The sequence below is a fragment of the Abramis brama genome (assembly GCF_963993115.1).
Source record: "Abramis brama genome assembly, chromosome: 5".
Taxonomy (NCBI): Eukaryota; Metazoa; Chordata; class Actinopteri; order Cypriniformes; family Leuciscidae; genus Abramis; species Abramis brama.
In genome coordinates, this window is record NC_139967.1 from 17,566,593 (window position 1) to 17,593,253 (window position 26,661).

General features: G+C 37.0%; 1 protein-coding gene across 1 annotated transcript in view; it reads right to left on the reverse strand.

The window, feature by feature from the left end:
• The window catches only part of cacna1ba (calcium channel, voltage-dependent, N type, alpha 1B subunit, a), a 106,793-nt gene that overhangs the window by 49,792 nt on the left and 30,340 nt on the right, over positions 1 to 26,661 (reverse strand). The window contains exons 7-14 of the mRNA XM_084113650.1: positions 20,675 to 20,778; positions 8,919 to 9,034; positions 6,399 to 6,482; positions 5,840 to 5,923; positions 5,264 to 5,482; positions 2,298 to 2,410; positions 1,892 to 2,004; positions 691 to 822 (exon numbers count right to left, since the gene is read on the reverse strand). Coding sequence (XP_083969776.1) covers positions 691 to 822; positions 1,892 to 2,004; positions 2,298 to 2,410; positions 5,264 to 5,482; positions 5,840 to 5,923; positions 6,399 to 6,482; positions 8,919 to 9,034; positions 20,675 to 20,778 — 965 coding nt within the window. The remainder of the gene's footprint in view (positions 1 to 690; positions 823 to 1,891; positions 2,005 to 2,297; positions 2,411 to 5,263; positions 5,483 to 5,839; positions 5,924 to 6,398; positions 6,483 to 8,918; positions 9,035 to 20,674; positions 20,779 to 26,661) is intronic.

The following is a 26,661-nucleotide window of genomic DNA, read 5'->3' on the forward strand; positions in this document are numbered from 1 at the left end:
TGTATGTTTTTTGTCCTGTTTGTTTGTTTTTCTTATTTTACTGTACAGCACTTTGGCCAACCAAGGTTGATTTTAAATGTGCTCTATAAATAAACTTGATTTGATTTGATTTGATTTGATTTATCAATTTTGGTGAAAAGTACATCACACAAGTGCTCTGAAAAGTACAGGGCCCAGATCAGCTGTTCTCAACTGGTGGGTCGCAACCCAAAAGTGGGGCACGTCACAGGTCTGTTCTGATTACAGAGAGGCGGGAAAAAACAAACATAATAAAATGCAACTAACCATATAATTGTGTATAATAAGGACAACCAATTAAATAGGAATATTTAAGGAGGAGAAATACTTCCATATCTTTTGTTGACAGTATTTTGGCACAAATTTCTCTGTCTCTCGGTAGAATCTAGTCTGTCAATAGCCATTAAATACATATTCACGTACAACCATGGTTTGTGCCATCCACAATTTGTTTCTGCAGTAAATTATTGGCTGCTGAGAGCATGAGAAATCAATTGGAATTAGAAACTAACCACTAAAACTTTAAAATACAAGCCCCTGTTATCCAAACTTTTTGTTTACTTTTGCATGATAAGCTATTCTGGGACTGTGTTGGCTTGTAAAATTTGGCAGTGTAAAACCTAAAGCAAAAACAAAAGCAAGAACATGGACTAGATGATTTGCAGTACTCACTGTCCTCCAAAGAGCTGCATCCCCAACAAAGCAAACACCACGATGAAGAGGAACAGCAGGAACAGGAGACTGATGATGGACTTCATTGAGTTGAGTAGAGACACCACCAGATTACGCAACGAGTTCCAATACCTACAGAAACATTCCATAATAACTACAGCAATAATACAGCCACATAAGGAATTGGAAGGCTTGTTACTCCCCAGGTATATTAATTATGCTTTTTCTACCCTAATTCAGAGACAGTTATTCCACTTTAATCAAAACATTTTATCCAGTTTCCTTGACTAGTGTCTTTCGAAACTTAAAGGATTAGTTCACTTTCAAATGAAAATTAGCCCATGATTTACTCGCCTTCAAGCCATCCTAGGTGTATATGACTTTCTTCTTTTAGATGAGTACAATCGGAGTTATATAAAAAAATATCTTGGCGCTTCCAAGTTTTATAATGGCAGTGGATTGCTCTGAAACGTGCATTCATCCATCATAAACGAACTCCAAACGGCTCCTGTGGGTATAACGATGAGTTTGTGTAGGTAAAATATTAATATTTAAAACTTTATAAAGTAAAATAACTAGCTTCTGGCCAAACAAACATACGGATTCCACTTAAGTCTAAAGCACAACTTATGCGAGTAATGCGACGTACTGCTGATATTTACGCTACAACATGACGCACTACGCTACTTCCGACGTCATAAATTTCGTAAGTTGCGCATTAGGGGCAAGTAGACTGTGTATGGCCACTTGGCCGGAAGCTAGAATTTTACTTTGTAACGTGTTAAATATGAATATTTTCTCATGAATATATGAATATAAACTCATCGTTTTGCTTCAGGGGGCCTTTATTAACCCCCCGGAGCCGTTTGGAGTTTGTTTACGATGGATGAATGCACGTTTTTGAGCTTCGATCTGTTGGTTGCAATCCACTGCCATTATAAAACTTGGAAGAGCCAAGATATTTTTTTAATATAACTCCGATTGTATTCATCTGAGAGAAGAAAGTCATGTACACCTAGGATGGCTTGAGGGTGAGTAAATCATGGACTAATTTTCATTTTAAAGTGAACTAATCCTTTAATTTGAAACTGTGAACCAATCAGAATCAAGCATTCAACCATGTCTTGGTATAAATATGATCAATTTAGGCCATTGATCTGCAGAGTACCACAGATTAACACAGGGAATTATGATCTCTTACTTGGTAACCTTGAATATCCTCAGCAAACGCAGTGCTCGCAACACACTAATGCCAAAAGAGGCTCCTGGTTTTACAGCTGCCCAGATCACCTCGAAAATGCTACCCACAATCACCTAAAAAAAAACAAAGACAGCATTTAAAGCATTTAAGCAATACTATCCATTTATCCATCCATTCTCCAAACCGCTTGTCCTATTTAGGGTCATGTGGGTCAAGACCCAGGCCGGATGGCCAGTAGAAATAATTTGATAAATTATAATAATAAATGTGATCATATATATCATATTTAATCAGCATTTGTTTTATCCTACAAAAAAAACACAAGAATTGTCTTGGTGCCAGAACCCCTGGCACTGACTGAACACGTAGATGGCATATCATTTGTATTTGATGGCACGTTACTCACCCCAAAGTCAAAGCAGTTAAATGAGGAGTGAAAGTAGGTCCTGGGCCCAAGGCCATACATCTTCAGACTCATCTCTATTAGAAACAGACCAAGGAACACAAACTCCGCCAAATCTATATAAACAAAGAAAACATTTAACAAAGGACTTTGTCAGTCCCATTACTTATCATTCATATAAGATCATTAAGGGGCCGTTCACACAGAACGCATCTTTGCGTCTAAAATGCTAAGACGCAGCGCTCAGAAATGTTTTTTAAAAAGCACAGCGCATAACGCAAGGGTCTCGAGACGTGCTTTTGAGATGTGATGCTATAACTGAAATAGCCAAACAGCAGAATAGATAGCTACTATTTTTGAAATGGGGAAAAAAAAAGAAAAGAATCTCACTGGCTAGATAGGTGCAATGCAATGGAGGCGAGCACATTTGGAGGCGAAGCAAGCGCAATGGTCATACACATCCTTCTAGTGTGTGTTTGCATAGAAAAACAATGGAAAAGTAGCGCATTGGAATGGAAAAACACGTTCTGTGTGAGCAGCCCCTAAGTCATGCCAATAGTGAAAGATGCAATAACCTACTGACACTTTTTTACCTCATACTTTGTTGCTTCTATAACAGGTTTCAAAGTAACATAACAGATCATTAATCTGAAGAATAATCATCCCGGCCATCATAGTGGTCTGACGATGATAAGTCAGAATGGTGTGGCCTCATGGGTAAAGAACTGGGCATGTAAATGTAAGGTTGCACATTTAAACCTTAAAAGGGGCAAATCATAAACTCCATCACATTGTGACCCTTAAATCTCTTGGGGGAGCTGTCACTGCAATAACTTGGATTAAAGCATCAGCTAAATGTCACTTAATGATGAGTAGCAGCTGGCATGCAAGCAGAGGTAAATGTAGGAGGTGGGGCAATGCTCTTTTGTCATTTTTGGCACCAATCTGGCACATGGGACTCTATGCTTTGTGGACTAGAAACTAATGAATTGAACTTGTGAGAACAGATTGCACCCCTGATGTGGATCCCAACAAGCCGACACACACTTTTTGTTTTAATTATTTAGGGCTGTTTTAACAAGAAAAATACCATGATACCAATATACTTATACTTATTTTCTATTGTAACAGTGAGCTAAATAAGCAATACAACAGATGATGCGTGACGCAGAACTGAGGAAAACTGAGGGCTTAGATATATTAGGAAAGATTACAGGAAACAGTGACAGGGAAAACGAAGTCTCTTATGCTCACCAAGGCTTCATTTATTTGATCAAAAACACAGTAAAATGGTAATACTGTTTAAATATTATTACAATTTAAAATAATTGTTTTTAATTTTAACATATTTTAAAATACAATTTATTCTTGTGATGGCAAAGCTGAATTTTCACCAGTCTTCAGTGTCACATGATCCTTCAGAAATCATTCTAATATGTTGACTGTTGAAAACTGTTGTGCTGCTTTATATATTTGTAAAAACTGTGATATTTTTTTCAGGATTCTATAATGAAAATAAAAATCACAAGAACAACATTTATTTGAAATATCATTTTTGTTTGTCCAATTTCCAAAAAGTCTGTCACTTTTGATCAGTTTAATACAGCCTTGATTATTTGAAATTAAATTAATTTAATTTTTAATGGAATGAATCTTCTTTTTAACTTAAAGGGATAGTTCACCCAAAAATTTAAATTAGCCCATGATTTACTCACCCTGAAGCCATCCTAGGTGTATATGACATTCTTCCTTCAGACGAATACAATCGAAGTTATATTAAAAAATGTCCTGGCTCTTCCAAGCTAAATAATGGGAGTGAACGGGCACTATTTTTTGAAGTCCATACAAGTACATCATATCCATCATAAAATTGTCCCAAACGGCTCTGAGGGGTTAATGAAGTGAAGTGATGCGTTGGTGTAAGAAAAATATCCATATTTAAAACTTTATCGACTAAAATAACTAGCTTCTGGCAGACGGCCGTACACATTGATATACGTCAAAAGAGTAACCCTTGAACTTGACGCACAACTTAATGACGAACGCGGTTGCCCAGCCCTGTTTGTTTGAACCGCCAGAGGCGTCACCTACATCCTACGTCATACATCGTCAAGTGTAAAGTGTTACTCTTTTGACGTAAGTCGACTTGCGTACGGCCGTCTGCCGGAAGCTAGTTATTTTAGTCGATAAAGTTTTAAATATGGATATTTTTCTTACACCAACGCATCGCTTCGCTACAGAAGGCCTTCATTAACCCCTCGGAGCCGTTTGGGACACTATTATGATCATGGATATGATGCACTTGTATGGAGTTCAAAAAATAGTGCCCATTCACTCCCATTACAAAGCTTGGAAGAGCCAGGACATTTTAATATAACTCCGATTGTATTCGTCTGAAAAGAAGAATGTCATATACACCAAGCATGGCTTCAGGGTGAATAAATCATGGGCTAATTTAAAATTTCTGGGTGAACTATCCCTTTAAAGTCCCCATGAATTCAAAATTGAAGTTGCGGCAAATGCGGCTTTACCGAGCTCAATGGCTGAGCTGTGATATAAACGAAACGCTATTGGATATTTTAAAAAGGGGAGGAGCTGCTTGATATGTTTTGCCATGTTTGCCTGTTTCAGTGTAAATTAAATCAGCATATTGATAACGCTGCATGTTTCAAGGCTTCAACTTTACTTCAGCTTTAAGAAACATACCTCAGTCACAACAACAGGGTCAGTTTTATGTCAAATTCAAAGGCTAAAAACTAAAGCTAATTTGAGTCAAATCGTAAAATAAGTTGAACAATTAATAATGCAAAGATAAGTAGCATAGTACTTAAAAGCCCTTGTTTTGCATAGATTTTTTAAGGTTTTTTAAATCGCTCCCAATGCGCCTAAGCCATGTTCAGATATTGTTCACATAAATCTGTGATTCTCCAGAGAGCTGCAGTGATGTTTAAAAGATGCGGTTCACTTACACAGTGCATATGTGAGCCATTCGGGCTGGTCGTAGTGGACTATAGCCACACACAGTGTGTTCAGTCCCACTATACACAGAACGGTCCAGTAGAAGCTCTGGGCCTTCACCATACGTCGGATGAAGAAGCGAAACCTCTTCTCTTTTCTGCGAAAGTAAGAAGAGCTCTCGTTCTTGCTGCTCTTCACACTTGTACGGGTGAATGGAGAGCCTTGGGGAGCTGTGGAGAGGGGGATAGAGGAGAGAGAGAGAGAGAGAGAGAGAGAGAGAGAGAGAGAGAGAGAGAGAGAGAGAGAGAGAGAGAGACTGTTTTAGATGTTCACAACAGCTCACAGATGATGGAGAGGAGAGGGTTTCTATCTATCTATCTATCCATCCATCCATCCATCCATCCATCCATCCATCCACTATCCCTTCATTATCCCCTCTCTTTTTTATGAAAACATCACTGATATGAGATTTATGATACATTGACTTGAATCTGTTGAATCTGCTATTTTCCCCCATTTTCTGTGCTGATTTTGGGAGAACGTCCACCGAAAGTTCAAAGGACACAGGCATCGGGCCTGGAACTCACCAACCGATGAGATGTCAGTGAAGTGGTCTTCTCCTTCTTCTGCATTAATGAGGTCATTTTTGCTCTTCTTGGCTCTTTTCAATACTAAAAAATGTTGGAAAGCACGTGAATAAACAGTAGTAGTATAAATTATAATCATATATTTTTAGGTAACACTTTATTTAGACATTCTACTAACTATATGTAATTTTGCAACTGCATGTCAAGTACCAGTCATTGGAGTATTAGTAGACTGCCTGCTTACTATCTGCTAAGACTTTATTTTAATAGTTCCCCAACAGATATTCTACTGACTATAAGTAAATTTGCAAGTATATGTCAATTTATTCTGACCCTAATCTTAATCCAAACAGTCAACTAATACTCTATTAAGAATTAATTGACATGTAAGTTACTTATACTACACTAGAGTGGACTATAGAAATAAAGTGTAACCATATTGTTAATTATTATTTATTAGTAGTATTTAAAACTTAAGCTATTCTGCTCATGTAATTTATATATATATATATATATATATATATATATATATATATATATATAATAATAATTCAATTACCTGGGTTGTTGCATTTCTTCTTGTACCAGGCACCATCCTCCTTCTCCTCTGCATGTTTATCTTCTTCAGCAAGCATGACTTCCTCTGAGACAAAGAATATATTTTACTACTCTCACACACTATACTTTAAGTGGTTGTTGCTGTTCTGTGTTGTGGTTGGTTTCCAGGTGGATAAACAGGATAAAAGGTAGACAAAAGCGACCACTAAAAGACTTTTTGTAACCTGGTGCCACACGCAGTAATCACTGCTGTCACTGCAGATCTAACTAACATCCAGCAGGAGGCAGGGACAGCAGTGAGCACTGTATCGCCCAACACATTAACGTTTTAAACAATGTAGTGAAGATCTAACTGACTATAATGGCTGTAGATAGATACATGACGAAGTCAAAGCACATGCAAGCAGTTAATTCCATTATGATTTTATGGTGTTAAAACATTACAGCCAGGGCCACCATGGAGGAGTTTGGGAAATCACCTCTCTAAGTCAATTAAATCCCCATGGAAGAGCTCTAGTGGGCTTCTGGGAAAGAAAAGGGAGGATACCACATGCTGTGACAGCTTATTAACTCCTGAGCTGGTGGAAGATCAGAAGTTTTACAAGAAACTGTGCCATCCTAAACTAGGAACTACAGTATTAGATAATGGATGAGGCAGAACTATAAAAGACCAACAACATCAACATTTACAGAGCTAAAACTTTCTAAACTTTAGAAAAATCCTGTCATCCATTTTTTTCTGATTAATTTTTGTTATGATGATTTGTCGTAATGCCACATGCTGAGGCCTGTTTCACACATCCTGCATGTGCATCTACATGGAAACAGAGTGTTCACTCTCACATCATTCCTATTGAAACAGACACATAATGCCCATAAAACAGACTTCTCTCCATTAATTCATAGACAAACCTTTCTACAGTATGAATGAACATGCATTTCCCCAGGACATACCGTTTTATGCATGCCTTAACTAGATAATGTAACCTTATCACGTTTCATGTCAAAATGATCCTCGTTTAACTCTCTACACATCGGTGTATATCACCTCCTCATAACATTCATTGTATGCTTTTTATATTAATCAGAGTAACAATTAATCAGAGACAAAAATACTGCCAATCCACAATGATCATGTAGATGAGTCAGCTTCCAAACAGAACGTACAACCTTTTCATTGGTCAAGCCAAACTTGAGAGAGCTAAAAGGGCATTCTGTCAGGACCACTAACGTCAAAGATGATTGACAATTAGCATACAATTAGGATTGGCGGTATGGTTCTGTTCTGGGCAAGAACTTCCTGCCCATCCATGCAGCCTAGCATGATAAGAGCAGGGAGAGCAGATAAACCCCCTTTAGGGTAAACAGAACAGAACCAACATGAATGTATTGCAGATATATTTAATGTTCAATAATTTAATGTACAACATAATTTGAGAAAAATGAGGAATATCAGAAGGCCAAGTCCTGACTGGACGAGAGGAGGAGCTGGGGATGGAGGAGGATAATTAGCTCCTGAGCAACATGATAAATCTGCTTATTATAATGAATGGACCTTATATATAGGGATGCTGTGATTGGCGTTGTATTCCTATAGGTAGACGTGAACCAGATGAAAGTCAGCTGATGCGAGCTTGACTGATAAGCCTTGATTTATCTCAGTGACCCGGTCTCTTCTTGTTGCTGGTCATATGGAAAAGACTAGAGACATCCGGTCTGACCGCGACGTTGCAGGACCTCCCCATGCCGGCAGGGCCTCACAGTTACAACAAACCATGTTGTAACTTTCCACCTGGGTGAGAGGACTCTCAGACCACAACCGAGTCAGACTGAAGTTCGTCATTCTTCACTCAACCCGGAAGAACCTGTCTGCAATTTCACCACCATTGAACTATTGGCCCATCAAGATATAGATACATTTATACAGCAAATGTATTTTCTGCTGATTTCAGCAAGAGAGACCCAATAAAACTCTACTGCAGTTTCAGGTATGCAGCATCACGCAGTAAAAATGGTGAAATTGTGTACTCAGAATGTGTGAAACACGTTAAAATCCTATGATGAGTAGAACTTGAGAAGACCATTACTAAACTGGCCCCAGATCAGTGCAAATCTACAGACAAAGAAAGCTCCAAGACATTGACTGTTGAAGTGAAGCAGCTGATGAAAGAGCTGTTACATGCAGTCATGGGAAGACTGAGGGTATGAACCAGCTGGTGAAGTGAGAGGAAGGCTATTTGGTTGCCATGGAGAGAGGAAGTGATGAGCAATAGACAGGCACAGATACATCAGCTCCCATTGCGGCTGAACAGAGATCCGGGAAGTGAGTGAGATAAATAGTCAAGGGAGGAAAAACACAAGGGAACAAAATGCTCTTTGGAACTGACCGAGGCCGTCTGGTGATTGCGATGTACTGTAGAACATTCTCAGGTTCAGGTCTTGAAAAACGCATGAACGTCTTTGGTCCTGTGGCGATTACTATAAGTGTTAATGGAGATATTGTTAATTTTTAGAGACTGACCTGCCTTGCAGATCCACTCCAAGTAACCGGTCAGTTCCCTCTCTATCTGCTGTTGTCTGCGGAGCTTCAGGAACTCCTGCCTTTTCTCCACACGCTCTCGCTCCTTTGCAAACTCCCTGTGGGAAAAAATGCACATACATACACATCCATGAACACACTGTTACTGCACAGAGGTATCAGGGGAGCCCTGCTCTACGACACAGGTTATGTGTGTAAGAGTATGAGTGTGTGTGCTTATTAAAGTGTGAAATCTCATAATATAGTGATTTATCCACATAAACAAAAGACCGTATTGATCATCATAAGGCTCATGGTTGAGAAACAAAAAATAATGAGAGAAATACACCAAAATGAAACATTACAAACATTTGCAAGAACAAATGTGAAGTTAAAATTCTTTCTCTTATGCCAACTTAATATACAAAGTCAGATGAGTAAGCCATTTTTATAATAATTGTCAAAATACAATTTCAGGGAAATTAATTAAATAAGCTACCTATTGATGTCTACAAATCTAGATCAATAGGTTTGTAGACTTCAATAGATCTGCTTAAAAAAACTTATTACACGGCTCTGTGGAATACTTGATTCTGATTGGTTAATCGCACCATTCAGCGGTATATTATTCCTCGATAACAACCACTGAAAACAGATAACTTGCTAGGAATGTTTTTTCTTTGTGGAAGTTTTGCATTTGGTGAGCTAATAAAATATTAAAACTCAGTCAAATCAATATTTTGTGTACAGTTATTTAATTATGCCATCCAGTATCGTGAACTAGCTCTCTCTTGTTTCATACAAATGCAGCTGCTGCCATTTTGTGACTATTGTTTTGTACACTGTTGGACTATGAGATACAAACAGGTATGATTTTAAAACAGTTTAATCTGAAATCAATATCTCTTATCTCCATAATTATTTATGTGTCGAAATGCTGTGTAACAAGTGGTATGACTGTATACTGCATCTTCTAAATGTCCATCTAACGTTAGTTTGAACTTGCCATGCTAGCAACTGCTCTCTCCACGGAAGCTTTATGTTTAAAGACCTAATAAAATATTTCAACTCAGATCAATATTTCGTGTCTAATTATTTACTTATGTGGCAAGCAGCCGTGTAATAAGCGGGATAATGTACATACAGCCAGTTGTTCTCTCAGAATAAACCCTCTTCAGGCTGATGGAAGTCCTCATCAACCTAAATAAAAACTCTCAGGTAATAAAAGTATAAAGAAAATTCACCCAAAAAAATCTTATTGACCTCAAACTTTGAGCAGTACTGCAATTATATACATAACTTTAAATAAATAATTATTTATATAAATTAATATAAAATCATCATCACCAGTTAAAACCAGGTATTCAAACTAATCAAAAATACATTATTTTTGCATTTCTAATTAATGATGGCTGCACTTCATCCTTAAGGAAACAGAGGTCAATCATTTTTTCTCTCTAATGCACCTACATGCCTAGACAGTTTTTCTCATCTTTCTGTCTATTCTCTAACTTTCAGTCCACAGTATGACAAAACTGTGTAGTGATAACTTTTTAACATTAGATATAGCTCACAAAAAGTGGTATTTACTGTACTGAGAAATGCCTATGCATTGCCAGTGAGAGGCATAATTTACCCTGACTTGGTTATTAAACGAGTCCCATTTCATTTTCAGAAACATTATAGCTTTCTCTGCAACATGATTATGGAGAAGCACTAAGGGATAAAAAAAAACTGTTTGTGCCCCCTGACAACCTGCCATCTGTTATCATGATAATTAGAGGAGGGTGGCGATGATGGACCACCATTACTCTTTAACAGGTGTTAAGAGTGTACAGAGAGAGGAGGTTAAAAAGCTATACATGCAAAGAAAAAAGAAAAAAAGAAAACAAACGTAGGGTGGACAGAATGTGAGGGATTTGATGCTTCTGTAATCAAGATTTTACTTCATGCTCGAAAAGAAAAAAAAAACTAAGGGAGAAAATAAAATAGGAAATCTGTGCAAGAAAGAAAGAGAGGAAATATTACATACAACAATCATATAATGTAATAGGGACCAGAGCGGTCACAAGGAGAATCACAGCAAGTAAAAATGGGGCGATGTTAGCATCCAAAAATATGTTTAATACAAGCAGATGTGCAAAAGTGTGCAAATAAATATGGTTAAGAGAAATTAAACAGGTTATAAATAAAACATTTTAAAAACTTCATCTATTGAGGCCAGAGTTTCAGTGCGCTCAAGCAGCGCTATAATAACCTCAAATTCCCTCAAAAAATTCCCTCATGATCCATCCTCCAATCCTCCTTTCCTCTATTGATTTAAAACACACTGGTGTCATTACTAACATTACAGCACAAGACTTTCTCCAGTAGAAATGAAAGCACATTGGCTTAAATACACACATATGCCTCACCATATGATTAATAAATAGATACACAAGATGATTAGGAACAAGAGTTAAAACAAGTCAATAAATAGGATGGATAAAACCTACATTTGCACAACATTTCCATAAATAGCTAAAATGAGTGCTCCCATCCAGTTCTCACTCTCTTTAAGGCAATCCCCACTTAGCCAAAGCAGGAAATATAAAACAGCAAACCCCACGTAAATATTATAAATGCATAGGAACAGTAAGAACACTGTACTGTAAAAACAGTAATGGAAGACAACTTCAAGGCCTCTCCATCACATATAATAACAGAAAATAATAATTGTTTTGCCCTGAACTTTCATACTGGCAAATGCTGTTTTAGTGGATTAGTGGATTAGCATAACCATACACCAAAACTTGCTGGTAAAAGTGGTCGACTAGCATGGTCTATCTGACGCAGCTGGCTGACCAAGTAAATCTCACTGGTTAAAGGAACAGTTCACCCAAAACTATGAAACACAAAAGAGGATATTTTGAAAAATGTTTCACTGTTCAATTCAATTTTACTTCATGAAAGCCAATGGGGTCCAAAACCAACATCCCATTTTATATAAAAATATCTTATAAAAATACTTATAAAAATATTTACTATAAAAATATCATACAGGTTTTAAGCAACATTAAGTAGATGAGTACATTTTTTGGGGGGAGGGGACCTATCCCTTTAAGAACCTGATGCTGGTCACTAGCACACTAGCACTAGCACATTTATTAACAGTACGTTTTTAGTAGGATTCCCATACTACAATGTGGAGAAAGTCTTTTCTTCTCCCCTCCCTGCATTGCAGTGGCAGTGTGACGTGACAGTGAGTGTGTGTATTTGTTTGTGAGTGTGTGACAGACAAGGGGGAATACTAACCCTGCGGCAACATCTACAGTATATCTCTCTCTCTTTCTCTTTGACACACACATACACACACACACACACACTCACACAAATGCTAATACTCACACGAGTCCATAATGTATAAACAGACTCCAATCCATTGTACTTCTGTTTCAACAGGAAAGCAACATCTTCCTCGTGGAAGAAACTCGACTAGTTTGTATACACGCGCAAATACTAAGAACACACACAGAGGCAGATGCACAGAAATGGCTAGTGATGCTACTGTACATCTCAGCATGTGTTTATTTGGTTAGAAATACAAATTTAAAAGTGTTACACAACTAATCTCACAAAAGATTCTCTAAAGAAGCTTTTAAACATATCCTGCACTGATAACAATGATTATGCGGTGAGAAACACTAACAAATATAATGTCTACATTGAATAAGTTAGTTAAGGCAAGAATAAATAAAATAAAAATTCTATATTAGTACCCAATTCAAGCTTGTAGAAATAAAAGCATGAACTTATAAGTATATTTTACTTGGAATTGTTTATGTTTTCCATCATGCACCCCATGGGGTATGAGTAATTAATAAGGTTGCATTGTTTCACTGTTCTCCAGTTGTATTTACACTGTTTATCGTTGCTTTTGATGTTATGTTTAGTAACTTGCTGTTTTGTGACATCTGGAGTTAATTTTTTACTCAAAATGACCCATTCATACTCAAAAACTATCCACTGATTGTTAGCGTTATTATGTATTGCGTACCCTGCATTGAGGTCTCTGAATGCCAGGTACACAATACACAAAGTAGAAATTACTCAACAAACTCTAACTGGCCAAGTTTAATTTACTTATTCTCTTTGTTAACTTAGTTAAGTACATTTTACTTAATTCCATACATGTGAAATTTACTTTAAAAATCTGTGAGCAAAAAATTCAGACAGGATGGAATGGTGGATGGTGCTTTTCAAATGAGTGGATAAACAGATGACAGTTAAAGGAGAAGTTCACTTTCAAAAAAACTTTTGCTGATAATTTACTCACCCCCATGTCATCCAAGATGTCCATGTCTTTCTTTCTTCAGTCGCAAAGAAATTAAGGTTTTTGATGAAAACATTCCAGGATTTCCCCCCATGTAATGGATTCTATTGGGACCCAAACGGTAGAAGGTCCAAATGACAGTTTAAGTGCAGCTTCAAAGGGCTTTAAACGATACCAGACGATGAATAAGGGTCTTATCTAGCGAAACGATCGGTCATTTCCAAAATAAATAAAAAAGTTTAAGTTTTATAAGCACAAACGCTCGCCTTGCTCTGTTCTGTGATGCGCGTTCGTGACGTCACGTAATACGCAATTACGTTGAAAAGGTCACGCTTGACGTGTTTACAAATGTGCGGAAGGAGGACCATATACACATTTTCAAATGTATTTGTGTCAGTTTATCGTTTAAAATGCCCATTTCGTGTGCGTATCCTCGGTGTTTTAATATTAAAAAGCCAAAAAGAACATTTTCTTCAGGACAGAAATTTTTCAAGCGTGACCTTTTCAACGTAATTGCGTATTACGTGACGTCACGAACGCGCATCACAGAACAGAGCAAGGCGAACATTTGTGCTTATAAAACTTAAACTTTTTTATTTATTTTGGAAATGACCGATCGTTTCGCTAGATAAGACCCTTATTCATCGTCTGGTATCGTTTAAAGCCCTTTGAAGCTGCACTTAAACTGTCATTTGGACCTTCTACCGTTTGGGTCCCAATAGAATCCATTACATGGGGGGAAATCCTGGAATGTTTTCATCAAAAACCTTAATTTCTTTGCGACTGAAGAAAGAAAGACATGGACATCTTGGATGACATGGGGGTGAGTAAATTATCAGCAAAAGTTTTTTTGAAAGTGAACTTCTCCTTTAACAATAGCAAAACGTGCATTCAGATCTAATTTATTATTTTGGTGTATAATAGATTAATTTTATCAATATTGATCAATATTTCATATTTAATTTTGCATCGTCACTTCTCCCATTTTTACATTTAGATTACCTTTGCTGTCATCTCACACTCACTTAAAATTAATCTTTAAAAACAAAACTATAATCTTTATACATTTTTCATGCTGTAAATTATAACTCGGTGATGCCTAATTTCACTTGTTGCATTTAAAATCAGGCAAAAATAATTTTAATATCAACAATTTATCGGTAAGCTACAGGTGAAGCTGTACAGTACTGGTACTTACAGTCTTTAATAGGGCTGCTCAAACAGTTAAGATCAAAAAGCCATTGTGAGGTGAAAGAGATCTAGATGAAATGGCTATGAATTGGCTTCTTGCAGGATCCCTGCGGCCCAACTACCCACTGAGAAGATGACCCAGCTGCCCACCTCTCCTTAAACTACCACCCCAGGGCAGTCCTCTCATCTCTCCATGAGGCCTCAGAACGGCCTTTTGCTTTGAAAGCAGCGTGGTCAGACAGGTGAACTGACCTCCCGGGCCTCGCACACATACACACAACCATGGCAACCAGAGCATCAAATGAGGACTTACACTGCCCCAACAAACACCAATATTTCAAACACACTAAACGTTTGGGGTCAGTCAGATTTTATTTTTTTATTTTTTATTCAGCAAGAATGCGTTAAATTGATCAAAAGTGACCATATAGAGACATGTAAAGATTTATATTTAAAATAAATGCTGTTCTTCTGAACTTCCAAATTCATCAAACAATCCTTTCCACAAAAATATTAACCAGTACAACTGTTTCTAGCATTGTTAATAACAAGAAATGTTTCTTGAGCACCAAATCAGCATGAAGACACTGAAGACTTGAGTAATGATGCTGACAATTCAGCTTTAAAGGACAAATCCAGTGAAAAATTAACCTGGGGTTAATTAACACATGGTTACCGAGTCGATCGTTCCCTGCGATGCGTTTTCATGAAAATCGAATGTAAAGAGTTTTATCTTTAAAAACAGATTAGCTCATAACACTAGTATATGGGGCACAGAGTAAGTAAAAGTAAATCGTCACTTAAAAGACAGTACATTACGTGTTTACATGCAGGAGCCATCTTGGAAAACAGTCTCGACTAATTGAGCCACGAACGCCGTGCTACGTTAGATTTCACAAACGTAATTCCTATCAACAAGCTCACTTAGCACGCCGTTCGTGGCTCGATTAGTCGAGACTGTTTTCCAAGATGGCTCCTGCATGTAAACGCGTAATGTACTGTCTTTATAAAGTATCTTCTTATTAAACTGTCTGTACACTTACAAAGTTCTCAATGCTTCGGTTTGCATGTAGGGACCCTCATTATGCTACCGTGTTAGTGTGAGGCTATTTTGAGCCTTGTTAGTGGTATTAACTAGCGATTTACTTTTACTTACTCTGTGCCCCATATACTAGTGTTATGAGCTAATCTGTTTTTAGAGATAAAACTCTTTACATTCGATTTTCATGAAAACGCATCGCAGGGAACGATCGACTCGGTAACCATGTGTTAATTACCCCCAGGTTCATTTTTCACTGGATTTGTCCTTTAACATCACAGGAATAAATTACAATTTTAAATAGATTAAAATGAAAAACTATTGTTTTAAATGTAATAATATTTTATAATATTACTGTTTTACCATATTTTTGATCAAATAAATGCAGCCATGGACAGCGTAAAATACCTATATCAAAAAACATTAAAGGGGTCCTATACATGAATATCAGTCACGTGACCTCTTACGTCATCCGCTCTTTTTCCAGTTGACTGCCACCATCTTGAGTACCTACCGAGTGCTGTCTATGGTACTGACAAACCTATTATCTCAAGTCTTGTTAGAAAACAAACAAAAAATAACTATTCTTGAAACATTATTTGAATTCTTTTCAAAAAATTATTGTATGGAATAGAATAGCTCCTGCAGCAGGTGCATTAGCACAACAGGTAGCATAAAGCTACATGACACCATTTAATTGATTAATATTACACTTTTACTTTAAACTCACTTTAAAACACCATCGAGTATTTGTATCATATTACGGTCGCGGTTTAAAATGGTTTCAAGACAAAAAAATATTTTGAAATATGTTATATTTAACATTTTATATGAAGCTATGGGCTATCCTTACCTAGCATGCATACTGTAAACATTCTTTATTCATATGAAAATACCCCAATCGCACGAAAATCACACACAAATCACATATACTTCAAACCATGCATTTATTAGCTTCTTGTTTCAGGTGAAGAGATGTTACTTTAGCTTTGTTATCACAGATGTCAGAATGAGGAAGTCACGCAGACCGCGTCAGGCAGAACAGAAGCGTGATTTTATTTTATTTTTTAAACCACTTCAGCGCAAATCAGGAAGAGGAGACAGATCTCGCTGCATTCGCTGTTTGAGCTCTTCAGATCGCATAATTCAGTGGAAAATGAATAGAAATGTTATTCTGTATGACGAAATATTTTACAAACATGTGATAATTAATCATTATTTCTCCAAAAATGCGCACCATTGGACTAATAGCCCTGGCGGATACTGTATATTGCATGAACACAAATAAACCGGAGAAGACGTGAATGAATGCTTTATGAGTGATGATTTATATTCAAGATAACGAACGTTACAGATTTATGTTATGTTACATTTATGTTGTATTTATGTTACCGTGTTGTGAAAGCATAGCTAGCTAGTTCCTTTGCGACTGACGTATCGATCTTGCCGAATCAGGTACTCAAGATGGCGGCAGACAAGTTTTAGAAGTAAGTGACGTCAGTGAGGAGACGTTGGTGACTTCATCTGATATTCATGTATTATGCCCTTTTACGAAGTCTTGATTTCATTTTTGGGGTGTACTAGAATGCTTTCAAGCTTGATTGTTCAAAAAACACATTATTTTTCACATAATTTACATCATTAAAGCACCTCTCTCCCCAGTCTGGCTCGAACGTATTTAGAGTTCATGTTTTGATGAAGAACCCCCCCCCCCCCCTTCCGAAATACACTGTGATTGGTTAGCTGACCCAGTGTGTTGTGATTGGCAAACACGCCTCGCACCTTTTTTGCATATTCCGTGGGCAGGGATTATTTAAACGAGTATCACTGTGACTTCACAAGATCTGCAAAAAACTTTTAGTCCAAACAAGTCGTTCGTTGTAGGTGGATTCTGTTAAATAAAATATCTCCCTTTGGAGTGGACTTTGAGCTTTGTAACCTTGCAGATCTTTTTTATGCTCAAATAGCAACATTACACACTAACTAAAGTTGAAAAAGTGAAAAAGCATAATATGACCCCTTTAAAAATCTTATCAACTCCAAACTTTAAATGGTAGTGTATTTTATACTTATTATGAATGCAGGCAGATTTATGATCTCCTATTAAAGAGTACATGCAATATTTGTCATTTAAAATGTACATTTTTAAAGGCAAACTAGTAAAGACAAAAATGGAGGAGTTAATGGTAAAAAAGCAAACAAACTGACCAACTTTCCATAATATAATATAATATAATATAATATAATATAAAATAATATAATATAATATAATATAATATAATATAATATAATATAATATAATATAATATAATATAATATAATAGACAACTAGACTTATATATTATTTACACAACTTCACATAATAACTGCTGCAAAGTCTTCTGGGCCAATCCAGCAATGTGAAAAATTTCCCAAAAATCTTAAACATCTCCTCTAATACCTTCATTTTGAAAGCACAAGGAGAATGACGTAGCTAGAGAATCCTTTATGTAACGCTTTATTTTAGCCTAATTAAATCTGCTCCCATCATCCTTTGCGGCCGGTGGTGCGTAGACATTTTACACTTCAGAAGGAGTTTGTAGAAAGCCTTTGGAAGTGTGATAATTTAGGGGCTGCACAGCACTCTTGAACGCACTGGATTACCATGAGGACAAATACCACCATTAGAGAGCTCTCACTACACAAAAGCAAAAACTGCACAAATATTCGGTCACTTCCATACACACAGACATGCAGTCCTTGAATGGGCTGTGCACATGAACATTTTCTGGCAGTGGTAACTATAAAAACTTAAACTTATGCAAATCTCTCAAGAATGTGTGTCTTTGGGGGTCTGTTTCACCTTTAAAGCTAAAAACAGCTTTAAAATGAATAAATTTCACACTGTGAGAGTGGTGACTGATAAGATTACTTGAAGGACACGACAGCATAAAAATGAAGAGAGGGAGAAAGACAGAGAGAGAGAGAGGATGTGGGGAGTGAATGAACATTGAGGGAAACGGTGGCAAGTTCATCAGCTTTATACACAGAGTTTGGTTATTTACAGGAGTGACAACTGCACTGTTCAAACAAATATAAAACAGTTTTTTTTTTCAATCTCATATGTGTCTCTTCAAGAATTTCAGAAGAGATCTCAATAATGTCTCAAACTATGCTCAGATACAAAAGTCTGCAATTAAATTTGTCATAATTTCATACTAAAATCTGTTACATACTGTACACTACCATCAAAAAGTTTGGGGTCCGTGAGATTTTGTAATGTTTTTTTGGTGCTAAAGAAACATTTCTTATCATTGTCAATGTTGAAAATCGTGCTGCATAACAATTTGTTGAGAAGAATTCTTTGATGAATAAAAAAGAACAACATTTAGTTGAAATATAAATCGTTTGTAACATTATAAATGTCTTTACTGTCACTTTTGGTAAATTGAATGCATTATGGCTTAATTCAAGAAGCCTATTTGTTTGTTTGTTTAAAAAAAGAAAAAGACCCCAGACTTTTGAATGGTAGTATATGTACAGTTTTTGAAATAAATTGTAAAAAAAAAAAGAGAGAGAGACTGCACCACCACATGAGAATGAATCTGTCAACTAAGGGTATGTTTACACAACACCGATATGCTTAAAGCGGAGACATTTTTCCTTTGAGTTATCCGGGTGCAGACGACACCATTGTCAAAACGATCCCCATTCACATAAGATCCGCGTAACGACTAAAAACGCTGTATTCTGCAGGCCACTAGATGCAATGAAACACTATAGACTGAACACGTTATACGCATGTGCATGACGTCATCGTTTTTTAGGGATTCGCGTTTTTGTTGTTTACACCGAGACTGTTTTCAAAAAATTGCACTTTGAAACCCGTTTTCAAAAGTTTGTGTTTTTAGGCACCCAAAACGCTGTTGTCACGTAAACGAACAGCCAAAACACAAAAAAAGTTTTATGTTTTTAAACAGCCCCTAAAGCCTAAAAAACATGACAGCAAAACACAGACATGAATAGCCATTCAGTGAAATAGAGTAAACATTAGATTGAGGATTTGCAGGAAATCATCAATTCTAATCCCACCAGCAGCTACAGTTCACCACACAAAGCATTCATCCAGAGACCTTCCATTAAAACAATGGGTTTAAGTGTGTGAGTGAGAGAGAAAGAGGCAAAAAGAGAGTGAGAGAGCAAGAGAGGTAAAGCATGAGGGAAAAATAAAGATGCTTTAGTGTGAGCATGTGTTATTTGTTTTATAGAGAGTGTATGTGGCTTTTGGCTTGATCACAATCGATGGAGGAAAAACCTAATTGTGACCAACATTACATTGGCAAAATAGAGCTGCCTAATCAAATGAGAAGCAGGGCTCTACTGCACTTAACATTGCATCTACTCAGTACATGCATAAGCTATAGGTGAATAGATTCCAAACTGTAGGACAGATATTATTTTATGGGACTTTCAATGGTTCAGGAAAGCACATTTATTTCAATAAGCCCACCAAATATCTATAACAGGTATCCCTTTAAGAGGGCATCATTTTAAAAGGAACACCGTTTGTTTGCTTCCAATATAAAGGTTTAAATGGTTACTGCATACTTTGTATTTGTACATTTTTAGATGTATGTTTGCAGCCAATCAAGAGAATGCATTCTGATAGCAGATGATTAGTTAAGCAGGTTATGTGAAGTTTGCATCCCTCTCCATTGAGACAAGTGTCGAACGGATAATCATATAATGAAACCGCAAGCCAGGGTCCTTTCAACTTGAACTGAAATCTGAATTGAATTGAAGTGTAAATGGAAAAAGACTTTAATAATTGCCATTCAAAGAAATTCAACACAACAGAAGAATTTCACTAGTTGAATACAGGTCTTGTGATTTATTTAAAAGTAATTCATTCTGATTCTGTTCTATTAAAGACAAGATAGAAAATAAATATTTGTGTTGCTGTAAAGTGGTTAGAAAAAATGAAATCGGAATCGGTTAAAATCGGTATCGGCAGGTCAAACTCAATGAAAAATCGGAAATCGGAATCGGCCAAAAAAATTGTAATCGGTGCATCTCTAATAGATAGACTATAATGTCATCTTTATAGCAACCTCAGGCAAGGCATTTATTTTCAAGTAATACTGAATATTTAAAGATGCTTTTTAAGAATCCCGAATGAGGTTAATTTCTAGGGAATTCCCACGCAGTTTAGACTAATGACTCTGATTTCAGACTCACCCTGACAGCACCCCCAGAACCAAGTTGAGCATGAAGAAAGAGCCAATGATGATGAGTGGGATGAAGTAGAGCCAGTTCCAGAGGTTCCCTGAAGCATCGTTGGCCTGTAATGAGACAGAAGTAAAGAAAGTAGAAACTGAGAAGAAGCACAGGTACAGAGAGAATAAAACATCAGTGCGAGAACTCAGAAGAACCTGCGGGAGTTCTCACGGCCTCGAAATCCTTCACTAACAACCCCTGTAATAATCTCTTCAACAAATTTCACGATAGCACATCCATATCTATACAGCTGTAATCCTTTTTATTGTCCGGATAATTGTTTTTTTGGTGAGATCCCATAGTCTTTTTCAGTGTAAAAAAAGAAAATGAAAAGCAATCTACTCTACTGGTCATCGCTCTGTGAAGAAAATCCTTCTAGACTAGTGAGTGACACTGACAGAGTTTCACTATGCAGCAATGGGCCGTTCACAAAGCGTTTATGAGGCATGCATTTCAAGATTTCTCCTAGTGGTCTATTTATTCGCAAATTGCTCTCACATATTGTCTTGTAATTGTTAGGGGATCAAGGAGAATGCTGATTCAGCACACACATACAGATCCTTAAACCCCCTCTACTCTCTTACACAGCTGTTTCTACGGCAACCAGCTCGTAGTGCCTACCTCTGTCCCTTTATCTCTCTTGCTTTAGCTTTAAAATTGCATTTTTGGCAAGAGCAGTAAAGCATTCGGGGCCAAATTTCACTGCTGCATCTCCACTCCTCGGAGTATTGAATTTATTACAGCGCTGTAGGGAATTTGTCTGACCTACTTTTTCTTAATTATAATTTATTTATTACTGCTAAAAAGTCTGTATCGGTTACTGTTGCATGCATCTGAATGAAAGATGACAGCACAAAAGTATCACTTTAATGTAGTAGCTGTACTGGAAGCACTGCATAATTGGCGCAGGTTAAATTGCTTAACCATTATACTGTCTCTCATGTCTGGTTAGCAGATGCTCATGTCATTACTGTGGTAATCTGGTGAAGTCTGTATTCAGCATTCCTCCGCTATCACCCAAGGGAACACATACCTGTGATCCAATGCCTACAGAAAACATCTAACCCTCCAGACCACTGAGACAATGTCAAGCATTTCTGCTATACATCCATATGTCAAAACAATTTTCAAGCTGTAAAGGAAGTGTAGGCGATTCAACATTGTTCCATGCACCCTCAGAATGAGATGAAATAGTTTCAGTGGGATCTCCTTTTTTCCCCCCGGTGTCAGATGGCGTTCATCTAGTTTTAAAAAAGAAAAACGCTACCAAACCACAAGGATGGCAATATTTGGCAACCTACCCTGCACTGGACTTGGTTTAGAGTCAGTTCATTTAAAAAAAAACGTTTGCATTCCCCCGAGAAACTTTGCGTTCCCTCGCAAAACTTTTGCGTTCCCTCGCAAAACCTGTTGTGAGCTCGGACAGACACCTCCTGTTTAATATCCCCTGACCGCATTTCTTTATATAGGTGTCTGTCCGAGCTCACAACAGGTTTTGCATGGGAACGCAAATATCTTTGCAAGGGAACGCAAAAGTTTTGCGTGGGAACGCAAATATCTTTGCGAGGGAACGCAAAGTTTCTCGAGGGAACGCAAAAGATTTGAAAAAAAGAAAGAATTCTCCCATCCCAAATTTTTTTCACCACCACGTCCCTTTAGGGGCTCCATAGTAAGGCAACCAGGTTACTTACTTTTTTATGTAAATAAACCAACTATTTTTTACAGCAAGAAGTTGAGAGAATGCCAAGAGTATTAGAGACTACAGCTGTAGTCCATAAATAAATATATAAGCCAAAAATGTAACAATATATTTATTTTTAAATATAAAACAAATAGTTTTAAATGAGAAAGCACTAAAAAATAAGCACACTGTACATGCATAGATGAATAATGGCCATGATTTCTTTCTTAATTTTTTTTAATTTACTAATCGGCCCTGTTATGAGACAGTTTTTTTTTTTTTTTTTTTTTTACCAGTTTATTTACCTTTAAAAAAATATATATATCTATTTTAAAATATTTTATACAAATATTCCATGTAGTTTCTCAATTAACATTTTAGATGGAATATAAATTTCATGTTAGCAACCCACATACTATGTGCATAAATATTTATTTATTGCAACTGATAATAATAGGGGCAGAACAACTGTATTGTGTGCAGTCTGAGGAAATCAGGCACTGTAATGTTTGGGGGAAAAAATACATACTAAAAATACATTTGAATAGGCATTGCCAATAAACTAAAATCTCACACAAAAAAGTTGTGTGTGTGTCTTTTTTGTATGTGTGTGAGCATTTCTAAACAAGATGTGTAAACTGTGAATAATAATAGTGTGATAAATATGGTAATCGAGCAATGCACTGCTGGGGCATGAATAAATAAAGCTGTGTTACTATTTTTGTTTTGCTGCTAGCATTTATGCTGTTGTTCTTGTGTTTGTTGACATCTTCAACTATTTGTCATGTGGTAAGATCACAATACTCTTTTTTTCTCAGTTCACTTATGAAACACATCTGCAAAACGGCTAGTAGCTATACTGTGGCTCCTCTGTCCTTTAGACACTTATTATTTATCTGTAAATGAAACAAAAATGAATGAGAATGGCCTGAAATAAATTCAGAGACACCATACAGTATGAACATAGAGGCTGTAATCAAACTCCCACAAAAGAGAGTTGGAGATTTGATTCATTTCCTATTGCACTGTCATTAATGAGACACAGCAGACTCTAAAGGGACATATATTCTCTTAGCTGAGAATAACTCTGTCTGTGCTTAATTATTAATATTTAAGTGGGATTATTATTGTTTCTAGTAATGCCTTTTCCTTACCATTAACATTGATTAGTGAGACTAGATTGGGTAACTACTGGAATGCAGCTACATTTAGTGTTATTCTACACATTTTCACAAGGGAATCCAGTAATTTTGAAAGGAATCCATGCAATCAGGGATTACCTTCAACATTCTTGAAACCATAGTGCAGTGTTTAACACATGTTCATAATGTGTTGCATCAAGTCCAACCCTCGGTAATTTCTCAATTCCAATTCCATTTCTCAATTCCAATTACATGACCCCGTTTGTCATCCAATATTTTCCTGTTGTTATCCACTGTGTTATTCAGTAAAAAGCCAAATAAAGAAATGAGAAAATAAAGACTGTACAATGTTAATAAAATCTTTTGGAAATGCTCCCAAGAAAAAGTGTCTGAAACACTAGAAAAATGTTTTTCGGGGGTGAAAAATGTTTTTACAAATTGGGTGAACGTAAAACATTACTGCTCTGTTCCAAACCTAGTGAGCTTAAGACATCATAAGCTAACATGAAAGTAAGAAACTAAACTAAAAAAATAAATTCAAGCAAATGAAACAACAAAAATGTCATAAACATAAATTTACATAACCATTCAAAAGTTTGGGTATTTTTTTTGTTTTTGAAAGTCTCTTGTGCACAACACGGCTGGATTTATTTGATCTAAAATACAGTAAAAGCAATAATTTTGTGAAATATTATTATAATTTCAAATAATTTTTTCTATGGTAATACAGTATATTTAAAATAAGAAAAGTATACATTTCTTTAAAAGAAAATCTTCCTGACCCCAAACTTTTAAACGATATAGGGCCCTATTTTAACGATCTGAAACGCAAGTATCAAACGCGAAACGCAAGTAACTGTGGGCGGATCTCGGGCGCTGTTGCTATCATACCGGCGGGATAAATAACTCTTGCGCCCGACGCATATCTAAAATGAGTTGGTCTGAAGTAGCTACATTACTCATAGGTGTGGTTTGGGCGTAATGTGCAATAAACCAATCAGAGCATCATCTCACATTCCCTTTAAAAGCAGGCGCGCTTGTTCCATGGCGGATTGCTATTATAACGGCGGATTTGCCAGGCGCACGCCAGGAGCGGTTCACAGCCGAGGAGAGCGACGTTCTCGTCAGGGCCATAAAAGACCGAAAATTTACGTTGTATGGAGATGGGAGAAACCCACCCAAATAAGCTTCGGTTAAACAGGCGTATAATAATTTTGGTAAATGTGTAAGCTAGATTTATGCCTATTTTTTCACATCTTCATGGACACCACAATGATTTCCCTCATGTGGAATATTTTCCCTTGGCAACTGCTGTGTCTGTGTGTAGATGAGAGAAGCAAAGTGTATGCGCGTTGTGCACACGCTACATTATGGCCAAGCATGCGCCCTTAAAATAGCATCTGAACGCACCACTGAAATCGCGCCACTGACTTTAGACTAGGTATTTCCTGTTCTGAAGTGGAATTGTTTTCTGGAACTGCAAAATAGCACCAGGGAACGTTTGCACCGGAACACACCTCCTCTTTTCACTGAACCGCCCCCGGGAGTGCAAGTTCATTCCCTAATTTACCGACGTGCATCTGTCGAGGGAAAAGTCCGCTGTGCGTCAGGTGCAAAATAGGAATGATACATGCGTCGGTGTACAAAGTCAATTGCGCTGGGTGCAAGATAGAGCCCATAGTGTATATGTCATTCAACACTGAAAAGAATCAATAAGTACAATAGTTCAGAGTATGTCAATATGGATCATTTTACCCAATAATTGAGCATACTATGCTTTTTTTATGCTTCTTAGAGTAATCACATCATGAAAACTCCATTGAAATCAATTGAAAATCAATTCTCCAGCATGGAGTGAAATTGGTGGGGTGCACTTATTGTTTTAAATCAGTCATTTATGAGGTTGAGTTTTTAGGATGCACCTTTAGAAGCATGTAGGCAGTAGGAAGTAAGGCAGATCACCAGGTTTTGGAACAAAGCTGCTTATGTGTCTACAGATAATTGGAGAACACAGAGGATGAGGAAAAACGGATACCAGCTTCTAATTTTCCACTGATGTAAAGTTCTAGTGTCCGGGATAATCAGATTATCTCTATGAGAGCCAAGGTCTGGATGCTAAGATCTAGGAACATTCATCTGTCATTAAACCTCTCATCAAGGACCCCAGAGGACCGAAAGGCTAGTTTACAGAAGGACACTTAAGGAGGAGAGAAACAGAGAAACAGTGTGCTATTGCTCAAGAGTGCAGTCATCCAGCGGTCACTCCACTCATAATTGCAGCGGACTGTAAAAACAATCTGCACCCTGTCTGATGTCAACTACAAACTACCAAAGAAAATGTTTATTTTCCAAACTTGTGTCTTATTAAATCATGTCATCCACAAAGGACACCCGCAAAGAACAAAATAACAACAACAGTATGAATTTCACTTCCAACCTCACACATACTAGGAGATTGAGTGCAGTACGATTGAAAGAGTTTATTTTATAGGTGTCTGGTCTTCCAGTAAAACACATGAACAGACAGGACTTGGCACACAACTGTGGTGGATCCAAACACAATCCATCTTTAACCGCAGATTGATCAATAGGGCTATCATACTAACAATGCTGAATGCCAGGGAACATGGTCGCCATATAGCACACAGATCACCCTGTCCAGAGTGGCTGCACAGCATCACATGGCCACCTGGTAGACGCTACTGTTTAGAGTGCTACAGAGATACGCATTCAACACAATCTGACATAAATAATACAATTACACACAAACACAAGTCAAAGTCTTTGGTTAAACCAGAAAAACATTACTGTGCTTAGATTCAAACCTGGGGCTGGATTCATAAACATATGGGGGGGGGGGCTATATTTTTTATAAATTGAATTAATATTAAGTCTGTAAGAAAGAAAGTACAATTCTTAATTAAAACTCTCTATATTATACTCAGCCGGACTGAGTGGCAAAACATCCTAGAGCATGACTGGCTTTAATAGAAGAAACTGCAAAAACTGGAGTAAAACAAACGATCATTTGATTAAATTAAAGGCAGTTTGATTTGACATTTTGCACGCACGTTGCGCTTTAGGCTTAAGTCGAATCCGTATGTTTGTTTGGCCAGAAGCTAGTT